The sequence below is a fragment of the Stigmatopora nigra genome, chromosome 11, assembly GCF_051989575.1.
Source record: "Stigmatopora nigra isolate UIUO_SnigA chromosome 11, RoL_Snig_1.1, whole genome shotgun sequence".
Taxonomy (NCBI): Eukaryota; Metazoa; Chordata; class Actinopteri; order Syngnathiformes; family Syngnathidae; genus Stigmatopora; species Stigmatopora nigra.
In genome coordinates, this window is record NC_135518.1 from 7,964,443 (window position 1) to 7,976,531 (window position 12,089).

The 12,089-nt window shown below is 41.5% G+C and overlaps 1 protein-coding gene across 1 annotated transcript; it reads left to right on the forward strand.

Annotated features, from left to right (window-relative positions):
- The first annotated feature begins 7,761 nt into the window (after positions 1-7,761).
- On the forward strand, positions 7,762-11,405 carry LOC144204501 (uncharacterized). The gene is made up of 2 exons (XM_077728532.1): positions 7,762-8,372; positions 11,350-11,405. The coding sequence occupies exons 1-2, from the start codon at positions 7,787-7,789 to the stop codon at positions 11,403-11,405; spliced, it is 642 nt and encodes a 213-aa protein (XP_077584658.1). The 5' UTR covers positions 7,762-7,786.
- The last annotated feature ends 684 nt before the right edge of the window (positions 11,406-12,089 follow it).

A 12,089-nucleotide genomic window follows, 5' to 3' on the forward strand; every position in this document is an offset into this window, starting at 1 on the left:
TGTTTTGGGCTTTTTTTCAGAGTTTGTTGCATGATTTTTACTTTGAGAATGTCGCGACTCATCAAATTGGTTTCACGGTTTTTAGTCATTCAGGTGACTCAGGATTGTATTGACTTCATTGATCACGGTTGCCAAGCAACGTGGAGCCAAATAATGACGTAGCTTGTTTCTATTATAAAAACACAGATGTGGTTTTCCTCTGAGAGGCCCAAAACTCAGGAGGGATTCAACAAGTGAGAAGCTCAATGTAACGGAAGACAATTTCAGTCAAATTGTGTTTCCCAAAGCTGCAGGGCAATCTTTTGCTGCTTGCCTTGAGAAAGTACATTTTCAAATGAATCATTGGGGTGTGCGATTTTGCTGGTGACCACTTGAGGTCTTCCCATCCTCCGGTCCAAAGTCCACCGGAATCGGATCCAGATCACTGACGACCCAAATGAGGGAAACACCATAGAAAATCTATTGATGGATGGAGACAAGCATTGGACCTGATCTGTTTCTTGATTTTTCTAGTATATTTTCTTGATTCTTCTAGTATATTTTCTTGATTCTTCTAGTATATTTTCTTGATTCTTCTAGTATATTTTCTTGATTCTTCTAGTATATTTTCTTGATTCTTCTAGTATATTTTCTTGATTCTTCTAGTATATTTTCTTGATTCTTCTAGTATATTTTGAGTTCTCTTCTGAGTATTTGTAGTTCTTCTCAATTTTTGCACCCACCCACCCACCCACCTTTGCGACTAAATGTTGAATCACAATGAATCATTGATTGTCGTTTTCACTCATGGATGTTTAGGATATACCCCCCCCCCCCACCTCCGCTTGCTCCTGGGAATCTAATTTCCTGTTTCTGCTCCTGTCAACTGATTGATGTTTATGTTTAACAATCTGTTTCTGTTTTCCACCCTTTAGTCCGTCTCTCATCCAAACCCGCCGATTTTTCTTTTTCCCTCCAGATTTGCTTGCTATTGTCTACACACGAAACGTTCCGACATACTGAAGGATGAAAAGGGGTGTTTAGTTGTTGGCAGCAGATGAACGAATTTGAAAAGTGCAAAACCTCCAAATCCAACATACACATTGGAATGGGACTTGGAGAACTACTTGAGGAATGTTATTAGCTCTCAAAATGGCCTCATTTTCTTTACTTGAGAGACATTAAGGCTTGCTAATACTGTGACAAAGATCAGACTGAAGGTGACAATGTAAAGATATATAATGCCATGTGCACGTGGAGGTTAGAGGTTAGTAATATTTGCATAGCTTTAACTGGAGCCTCAAGGCAAAATGGAATCAGCTCACACTTTGAGTCAACTTAATGCAATTATTCTTCAGTAGCGACCACTAATTTGTCAGACTTTCCACCAAAACCAGATGCTTCAAACAGTTTCAAAATACGATACAACGCCGCCTGGAGGTAGTGTGTATATATACATACCTGTTAACATAAACAAGATATTTTCTAATGATAAATAAACACATACCTCAGACACATTCAATTCAATGTTTGTATTATGAAATTGTGTTTATAAGAAAGTTGCCATGTAAGTCACTATTCTTTCACAATAGGAGCCAAAATTATTTTATTAGAATTAAATTTGTCTTTGGCTTATTGATCCAAAAATTCAAATAACATTGTTTGTGAGAATTAAAGTAAATGTTGTCTAATTTTGATTCCAGCACTTGTTTTGCTGCCTTATTCGCCTCTTTTAGGAAAGTCAGTCCTCGGGTTAAATGTTTTGGTGGACTCTGAGCTACAACTGTTGGGGAGGGGGCAATGGTGCTCCGACCCCGGCCCCCCTACTGCAACTGTCAGCCGCTCATGGAAACCAGACGTTTAATTGTTCTCATATGGTGAAGCGTTTGGTGCGAGACGCAACGGGTGACTGCGCTCTCTGCCCGGATTCGTCCATTACTCCAACTATTTTGTCCATGTGGGTGTGGTAGCCAGTACTTGCTATATCGACAAAAAAAAGTACTTTTCGGGGAAAAGTTTGGCGGATGGATTTACTTTCGGTTCAACGTTTGGCTGTCGATCAGACAAAGCCAGTGTTGGCATGTTTGTACGCTGCTGCAAAGCAAAGTTCACACATCTGCTGTCATTGTCACTTAAAAGAAAGCGATATTTTTTGTCTTTGAAAGAAACGATGGTATCATTGTCAATCTTTTAGGCCATTAAATGTGACTTTGCCCTTTGGTTGCCCAAGTACTAAAGTCTACCCACTGGACAGAGTCTGGTGAAATGTACATAGAGTTCTCAGAGACCCGTGAAAACAGTTGAAATCTAAACCAAACCTCAAACAAGACCAAAGACAAGCAGAACAGTCTGATTGCTCAAGAGTCCAGGGAACAAACATTTTGTATTTAAAGAGAATTTGACAATGTAAGAAATTGGACCCATGCAAATAAGCATGACAATTCTGTGTAGAATAACACTGTTTTTTTTTACCAGATAGAAGTAGGTGACTTGAGTTTCCTGAAGATATGATCAATTTGTGGCGTAGCGTTTCGAACATTTTTGAAATCTCCAGCAAGTAACCGAAGATGACGGAGACGTCTGATACTGTTTAGAAATATCTTCAAGTTCTCGGAGACCTCCTGGAGACCAGGAGGTTGAGAGGAGACAACACTGACATTTGCCTGAAACCAGATATCATTGCGATCAAATCAAGAGTTTTGCAAGTCACCAAGGTCAAGACCAAGACTAGAATGTGCTTTTTAGGGTCAAGACTAGATCAGCCTGAAACTCTAGTTGAAGGCTTACTTGGGCATAAATCTGACTTTTATTTTAAAAAGAGGAGACATCATGTGACACGTGACGAAATTGATCATTTTCAATGACATTCTGGGAGTTGAGACTTGGAACTTTGTCAATAGATGGAAAACTCTTTTCCATACAATTTGAAATGCATGAACTGAATTTACTAATTTTGAATTCATATATTGAGAATGTTTTAGATGCATTATACTCTGGCATGCAGAAAAAGATTGAAAATGTTGCTCTTCTCAAATTCTCTTGTACACAAGCTGCCAACGGCCAGATTGCTCCTCACTAAATGGAAAGTGACACCTCCAATTTCAAGTGATTGTTGGTATGCTATTTGGATGGAATTGATCAATTTTACTGTAATTTCTTTGGATTATTCAGCTGTAAAATGTTATCCTTCATGACTTTAATCACTGACTAACAAGAAACATACCCTTAGTTTGCTTTAAAAAAAAAGCAACTACAGTCCACACTGATGTCAATGAAAGTTCATTAATCATTTTTAGGTTGAATTACAACAAAAAATATACAGAATCAAGATACTTGATATTGTATTGACAGTTTATTGTCTGATTTAGTCATATGTATAAACCTTGGCAACCCTTGTGGGTTCCATTGCAAATGTTTTTTTCCCCCAAATAGTTCAGTATTAGGTTATTAAACGAGTATATGTTAAATTGTAAATCATTTTATAAGCTAAACCTTTAAAATATTTGACATATCTTGAAAGAATATGGGCTTTGTTATTGGACTACAAAATGTCCAAGTTATGAAAATCTGTGACCAGAATAGACCCATTCATCCAATAAAAAGAAAAGGAAATATCAGGTTATCAGTGAATCAATGAGTCAATGCTGGTCCCCGCTTGCATTCTTTTTGCATGGTTTGGTTTCCCGCACTCGACAATGAAATCTACCCACAATTAAAGCTATGGAAACTCGGCTTCAGTGTTTCCAACGCATCCCACGCGAATGTGAAAGGTCATCAAGAGTGTGAAGGTCCTAAATGAAAGTATTCATTTTCAATTGCAAGTTCCACTCTGGACCTGGTCCACCCCCCAAAAAACAACAACAACGAGAAAGGATAAACAGGCTGGAATTGTTTTTTTCCCCTCTATTCAACTCTTTAGTCTAAAAACACCTTGATGACTGAGACACGTGGGTCAGAGGACAAAGAGAGATGAGACTATGACAAGGATAGCAGCTGGTCTTTAGGAGTCTCTGCAATGACCTAAGACACCTTTGTGAAAGCAAGTATCCGTGTGTGCGCTGTGTTTGCTCCTTAGGAATCAGAGCCACGGACTGAAGACATTTCCATCTGGCTTGAGTGTCCTCATAAAAAGATACCCTCAGGCCAAATCAATCATATCTTCAATGCTCTGTGGCTGACTGTCCCAAATCAACTTTAAGCTAAATGTAAATGTAAATGATTGATTCAAAATATGATGCTTTCTTTCCCTCCATAATCCACATAAACGTACATTTATACATAAATATAAAGAAGTGCATACAGAAATTGTGAGGTGAGTCCCCTTATAAAAGGGAAATTGGATAGACAGCTTTTATATATTGGCAGTCAGGCTATAATGCATTAGTTCCTATTCATAAGAACAACAACAAAATAATGACTAAAAATATCATAGTATTTTAATTGCAGCTTGCACTCCTTCCTTCCTGGCACACTATACTTTTTGGTTAAGGGCATGAATAGCATCAAGATAATCATGATGACGTGACAGGTTAATGGCAAGACAATCTTTTCCAGACGTCCGATAATCGTGATCCAAAGTTGTGACTCTGGCCCAATTAAACCTGATTATCGGTGTGAGTGTACCCCCGCTTTAGTTGAAGTTATCTACAACAACTTTCTGGGAATCCAGTCAATTTTTGAGAAACCAGCTATTGGATGGAGCTGCACAAAATGGCGTTGACAGTGCAATAGTCTTTTTCCTTCTATTGATTCTACTCTTTGCTTTGATGAATCTAGCCGTGGAGTTAAAAGGACACAGTAGAGGTCACACGATCTGAGCTACACCTGTTAGACATGTTATAAAAGTGCTTTTATCAAAGCGGAGGCTGCAGGACATCCAGCTTCAGAGTTTTTTTGTTTTTTTTTTGCAACCTAAGAGAGAAACAAGGACGGCGTCCCTGGAGGGCCCGTTTGCTTTGGGCCCACTTTACCTCCTTGATGCCTTTAGCAGACCCACCGCCTGAAAGACAGACAGGAATGAAAACACCGGCGCTTCTTGCCTCCAGGCACAATGTCCTTAAACGTTACGATAGCGGTCCCAAAAGTCGTCGCCCTCGGCCCAGACACAATCGTCACAAAGCTACATGAGAGCCTATCCGAATCCAAATCGGCTGTACGGTCAAGGCCAACTTGCGCTCTGAGCTATCGCTGCAATGTGGCGTGACGCTGTAATGGCCCGGCGCGGATCAAAGAGGCCAAAAAGTTTGCAGTCAGCCGCAAAGACGGATCGCAAAAGGCTTTCCGAAGCTTATCGTCCTCGTACACAAACAAACGAGACGCGCGTCGCTTAATGCGACTGTGGAATTCATGGCTGGAAATAAGTGGTGCCCATTGTGTGTTGGGATAGGCTCCAACACCCCCTGCGACCCTTATGAGGAGAAGCAATGAATGCATAAAATGTATTTTGGGAAACAATAATAATTGCATCCTCCTGTGCAAATACATTATTAAAATCTGTTTTTCAGATTCCTTAAAACATCTCAACTGGGATACTGGGAATATCATCCTGACATCACCATGGTTACCAAATTGGCCAAGTTCTTTCATACTCCAGGTCACTTCCTGGCACTGCTGCCATTTTCTTATACCTCTCAATACACAGTTCTTTGCCAGAAATTATTTTCCCATTTCTGTTACCCTCAATGAAAGAAGACTTTGTTATGAATCATAAAGAGATATTTTTCCAAAATCAGTTATTGCTTTGGAAGCAAGCAGTCACATATAGTTACAAATCATTCATAATCCAACTTTTCTACATGCAGTTTTGGGTTCCAATGCACATTTTGCATCTAAAAAGCGCAAGACAACATCTTGTAAAAAAAGGATATTCATATAAAAGACCGTTGCTCAAAGTAGGCAAATCGCCAATTTCCACCACGATGGACGGGATAGGTCTGCCTGTCTATCGGTCTGTCTTTTAACATATTTTGAAGCTGTCACTTGAGCGGTACTTGAATAGCAATGATTACATAGGACGACGGGCGTCCTGAGCTGATGAATTGTAGGACAAACAATGAAGCCCGACTGGCTGTGACGGGACCCTGCGTGATGAGCGTCAGCTGGGCTTGCGGTGTCTTTGGCAGAGAGGATCCAGAAGGTGGTGACATGCGGCGGTTGGGGGGGTTGAGGGAATGGGGGGTTGGGGGGCCAGCTGAGTGGATGCGATCTGACTGCTTCAGTCTTCATCACTTGTCACAGCCATTCACTTTCATGGAAGGCGTCTGTTAGTGAATGATTATTTTTCAGTGCCATTGACAATGAGAGCTTTGCAATTCATTGAAAATAGTAAGATAGCTCATCTATCTGTACCATTGACTGCAATAGACGTCCAATTTGACTGTGAATAAAGTTCATTGGATCCTCCCAAGTGAGTTGTGAGATTTGTCTTTAAAAAAAATAAGCATTTCGCCTGCAGCACAAAACTCAAATGACCACACATTAGGTTGTTCTAATTGACTGAAAACAGTTTAAACAGCCCCCCTGCCCCCCTCTATCCCCCTTATTAGACCCATTTAATTTAAACTGACCTCATGCTACATTCCTGTGTAATGGTATTGACGTTAGAGTTAAGGCACGATGCATTCCACAATGTTTGCTGCAAATTACCATCACTTAATTTTTGGGATAGGCTTCAAAACAAACAGTTATTTTGATATTTTTGGCAGAGGTTGAACATTTCGTTTATTGTTCGGAATTTGCTGTCATCAAACCGTGCACTGATTGCAGTAACGTGGTTTGGAAGCCATTGCTGAAGTATATTAAAAGAAATAGTCATTATATATATTTTTTTATTATTGCTTGAACAAAATCACGCGTTTAAATTGAAATGTAATTATTTTGTCAAATAGTTCACCTGTCTTTGTTTAACTTTCAGGCTAAGGCCTTCCTTTGTTTTTAAAAGAGTGCAAACAACATTATGGAGGACTTTGGTAAATACAACAAACATTTAAATCCCAATTTCTTTAATTGTTTGCATTTTACGCTTCAGCAATAGAGCTTTTGGGAAACAATCATGCTGATGTCATGTCCAGGAAATCTTGTGGAACGAAATATGAAATTTAAATGCAATTTCTAGTATTTTTTACATAAATACCTGAACAGACGTTTTATTAGGTACACTTAGTGCTATTTTTTAATTGTTACTTTGACTAACAATGAATCTATATGGGCTTGTTATGGGGAAAAAAGTACATTTACACTTTCCTTGTATATTTTAGCTTTTCAAAAAGGCCAGAAATCATTTTTTGACTCATTTTCTCTCTTCTTTTTTTAAGTTAATAGATATGTCTTGTTAATAGATTGGCCTTCTCCTCTCCTTGCGGCATAATGATGCATTTGTCTTGAAATGAGACTTCAAACATGTTTTAAAGTGCTGTCGTGTGTTTTTGACAGTAGTGTCCCCAGCTTAAATAGATCCGAACACGGCCATTCATGGGCAAGTCCGCAGGAGCGTCTCGGGCCTGCTGCGCCGCATAATAAGTGGCGCAAGTCCTTCATGAGTGTTTTGTCAATATTAGCGAGACTGCTTGGAGTACAAGGAGGAGGAGGGTCCGGGGTGGGATGGTGGGGGTTCTATAATTGGACACGTGTTCCCCCCTTTCTTTTTGTCATTTGGAGATCAACCGATCCCTTTGTAATTGTTTTTTTTTCTTTTTTGTGAGAGTTCTCGAGAGCCTCTTTTGGGCAAACATGGAAGTATTTAACGCACGCAGGTTTGACGCCAAACGTCATTCAGGAGCTACACCTGCCCAGAAAAATACATCCAGGGATGGAGGACGTTCTGTTCGATTTGGATCAAGATGGCTCCACGGATTTCGCCTTTTGGGGGGAGATGGAGCAAAACTTGCAGTTCCAGACGCAGTTGGACTCTTTCCTGTTGGACTGCAGCAACTCGGCGGCAAGTGGTCAACTTTCACCCTGGTCGTCTCTGGGCTGCCAGTCGGTGTTCCCCGAGGCCCAGATCCCCTTCGCCGACTTCGACCCGCAGTCCCCCGAGGACGAGGAGGCGGGCGGATCCCCCGCGGAGGAGTCGGCGGCCGAGCGGCGGCGGAGACGTGCTCGCCGCCTACAGGTGTCCCATCATCCTCCCTACAAGGTGCAGAGGCACGCCGCCAACATCCGCGAGAGGAAGCGGATGCTGAGCATCAATTCGGCCTTCGAGGAGCTCCGCTGTCACGTGCCCACTTTCCCGTACGAGAAGCGGCTGTCCAAGATCGACACACTGCGGTTGGCCATCGCCTACATCGCCCTCCTCAGGGAGATTCTGGTGTCGGGCTGCGATCCCAAGTCCTACGTAGACGAGTGCATGAAGAATGGCTACAAAAATCAGACCAACGCTATTTGGAACACAAGTGGTGAGCATTTCAGGCTTTTTGGGTTGTTATATTTGGTGGGGAATGGTAAGTTGGAGTTGATCCTTTAATGTACAGGTAAGATCTCCCCAAACTCTGGGGTGTCAAACTTGTGGCCAATTTCAGCCCATGGAAGCATATTTTGCGGTCTACATTTGTCATCCAAATGTATAGTTATAGTGTTCTGTCGATTTACTCTTCCTCTTTCCCGTTGGGGACGGGAAAACAATATCCAAATTATTCAGTCTATTAGTCAGGCTGTACTTGCAGTACATTGTCCAACTAATCCACTTATTGATATGAATTAAAGCCTTAATATGAAGAATAGTTGCAAATAATACTTTAGTTGAAGCACTGATTTGTGTAGTACTTCAAAACTAATGTAATATTTATCAGCTCAAAACTTGGGTCACTGTAAGAAAGCATATAAGTTATAAGCAATAAAATGTATGTTTAAAGAGTATTGTCTTTTGACCTTTAAAAGAACCATACATTTGTTGTTGTAAAATAGAAGTGTATGAAAGGAAAGCAATTTTATTACAGTTGAATGAAAATGTCATTTGAAGTTGCATTAGCTCAAGACTTCCCCTCCCAGGTGTTTTTCTTTGAGCTATTAGTTCCCCAGATTTCCCCCAGCTTTTTTTGTTGTCACACTACTTGACAAATTCCCTGGGAATCCGCTTTCATGGCCGTTTTTGTGTGGCCATTGACCAGTAAGTGTGCCTCCATATAGAACTCGTTAAACAGTCATTGAAACGTATCAAAACTCCTGTGTTGTTCCGCTTTTGTGTTCACAGATCTGACAGCTCGTCTCTCTTGGATAAAGTGGGATTAGTTGAGGACCCTGGGGCACCCCCCTCCAAATGTTGGCCGGTCAAAGGCGTGATCGACATCTGTGGACTTCTCACTGGCTCGCATGCACCTTGCGCTTTTTAATCTTCTAATTTATTGTGGACTGATCATTGAGAGCTTCAGCCAGTGAGGCCTCGGAGGCACGGAGGGGCGTGGTGGGCATTGTTTGCCCCAATGGATGCCACTTGTCACATCGAGTGAGCGAGGGGGCACGCTGGCACGAGCCCGAACAACTTCCAGGGCTCTCGCGTGAGGCGTTGGAGTGTTTTCCTTCACCAGTCTTCATGTATTAGAAAAGAGTCTTGATCATGTAAATGAGACGCCGGCCAGATCCAGATGACGCCACGACGCCAGCTTGTTTACACTTTGGTTCTTTGTCGCATTATTTATTAAACTCGTCGTCATTTTTAATTTATGTTCAATGTGAATCCTGCTTATGTGAATCAGATTTTTGCTGCTGCCACGACACTGTTGGAATTGGTGGTTGTTTAGGCCAGTAACACACAAAGTTATTGATAACCGAGTCTAAATAAGTCAACTATTTTTGTTAGCAACACTCTAAAAAAATCATGCCTGGAATTTGGGTAGTTTAAAAATAATAAAGTCCCTCAGAAGCCCCCGTGACTGCCTATGTGCACTTGGCAAGCAATTTCTTTTTGTCAAACCTTTTTAATTAAAGTTTTTAGTCAGTATCAACATATTTTGACTGGTTTATTTAAAATTGACCGCACAGGAAAGCATTTAGTGACGTTTTCTTCACATCATACTCTATTTGTACATTTGGCTCATGAATTGATTAACATCCGACCGAGTGGGACTAACAAACACGCCAGGCAGGTGTGTTTACCATGTTAGAATAAATACAATTAGCAACATCACATCCTGTTGGATGAAACAATCGTCTGCTTCAAAAAATGTGTTCAACAGACATCAAATAATAAATCATAATCTAAAGTGCAAAAATGTAGACGGACGTCCTTGGAAACAAAAAAAAAATGCTGACGAGCCATTAGCAATCACCATGGCGACTCGGTATGTTGGCACTTTAAAGAGCTGTGAAAGCCTTGTTAAAAAGCTCACCTGCTTTTCTCATTACTAATCTTCACGAGACCACGAGTTAAGCGCGTGAAGGAAAAATGTGGTGTCGTCTTTAAAACGGGTCCCCAGGGGCCCGCATTCAAGGACCCCGAGTGGCACAGGGGCGGTTCAGATGAGCCCCGCAACATTGACTAATTCCCTGGGTGATCTGGGAACACGGGCCTCCTGGTGACCAGGAAAAACAGACTACATGGAGAGAAGTAAACACCAGCCGCCTCTTAGCTTCTATGAGGTGTTAGAAATGTGAGCTCACAGGGCCATCAGTCTTGCTCTTAAACAGCCTGGCAGTGCTGTTTAGGGAAGGGGGGTCTTTTTTTTTTCTTAAGTCCCTCAGCTTACCTCATACAGACGTAAGTCTAGTATCATTTTCCCGCATTGATACCAATGCAAATGCCTTAATCTATTAAACAGAGCAGTCTTCCCATTTCCATTCACTTTAGGGGCCCTCCCATTTTGTCCAGTACCGCCCTGTACACTCAAATCGAGATTAAGGCCACAACGGCTTTGACGTGAATGTCACATGACCAAATCTGGAAAAGTGATTTACTATGTATCTGTAAGTTTGAACTCTAAAGTGGCTATTTTGTTCCAAAGTCATAACTCTCTTCAATCTTTTAACCCTACATACCTAATTCCTCAAACGCAATATTAATCCAAATGATGTGATTTAAATAGTGGCTGACAATATATAAGAGGTTCTAACATTGATCCCTGTGGCACTCCTTACATTTTTTCTTTAAAAAAAATATATAATGATTCCCACTACATTACGGGTCTATCAATAACAAGACTTCTAAAAATCATACTCTTAAAAGCCACATTTTAGGCTTTTTCAGCCTGTTTTTGGTGACACAGGTGACATTGGGCATATGACAGTTGACTGTAAAGACCTCCTCTTTGTTGACATGCGCTGATCTTCACTCCGCATGTCCTCTGTTCAATCATCAAAATCAACACCGCTGTCGTTTGCCCACACTTTCTCACCTACCCCACCTCCGAAGACCCTCAACGTGGCCTTCCCATGCGTTAGCACAGTGCAAGCCTGGTGGAGGGGTGCACCTGGCCGTGGCCCTCATCGCGCTGTGAAAGTGGGCCCAACCGTAATGTTAACCTTGGCACCCAGGTCACAAGTGCAGCGCTAATTACGGGACGTTATTTGTGCAAGGGGCTGCGCCAACAGCACCCAAGTGCACAAACCTTCTGTCATTTGTTCAACAAATTCACTCTGACCCCATCATCAAGTCCCGAACCATCCCCCGTTCAAAACGGCCGGTTAAAGTTCAGATCCTGGAAGTAGTACATCATAATGGATATAATTACAATATAAGCAGCATAATTGCTCCAGAGACACTGCTTTTTGTAACTGTCAAGGCCATGAAGGGCATTTGAGTTGACTAGGGTTTTGGTGGCAGCCTTCTTATTGAACTAAAGCAGGGAAAAAACTGCTCCAAGTAGTTATGATCCTGTTTTTTTGGATTATGATTGAGCGTTTTTGACCTAGCTGAGAAATTGAGCAATTTGGAGTCAACCATCTGTCAAGGATATCTGCTTTACGAGTTTCTAGATATCATTTTCTCAGGTCAAGTGCTTCACAATGGTCTCACATCTTGTAGCTAGCCAAAAAAAAAGAACCTGTCATTTGGACCAGTGCTTCACGATCATCTATTTCCTTTTGGAGTGCACCGATGTGGGCAACAAATCCATCAAGAGCCAGCTGAATTTCTTCACGGCCACAGACAGTAATAGAACTAGCCGAGGACCGGGGTTTTG

Bases quoted from the DNA above. Each gene is read 5' to 3' on its own strand.
- LOC144204501 (XM_077728532.1), top strand. From the start codon at position 7,787: ATGGAGGACGTTCTGTTCGATTTGGATCAAGATGGCTCCACGGATTTC. The intron at 8,373-11,349 runs GTGAGCATTTCA...CCCATGCGTTAG, and splicing joins CGCTATTTGGAACACAAGTG to CACAGTGCAAGCCTGGTGGA.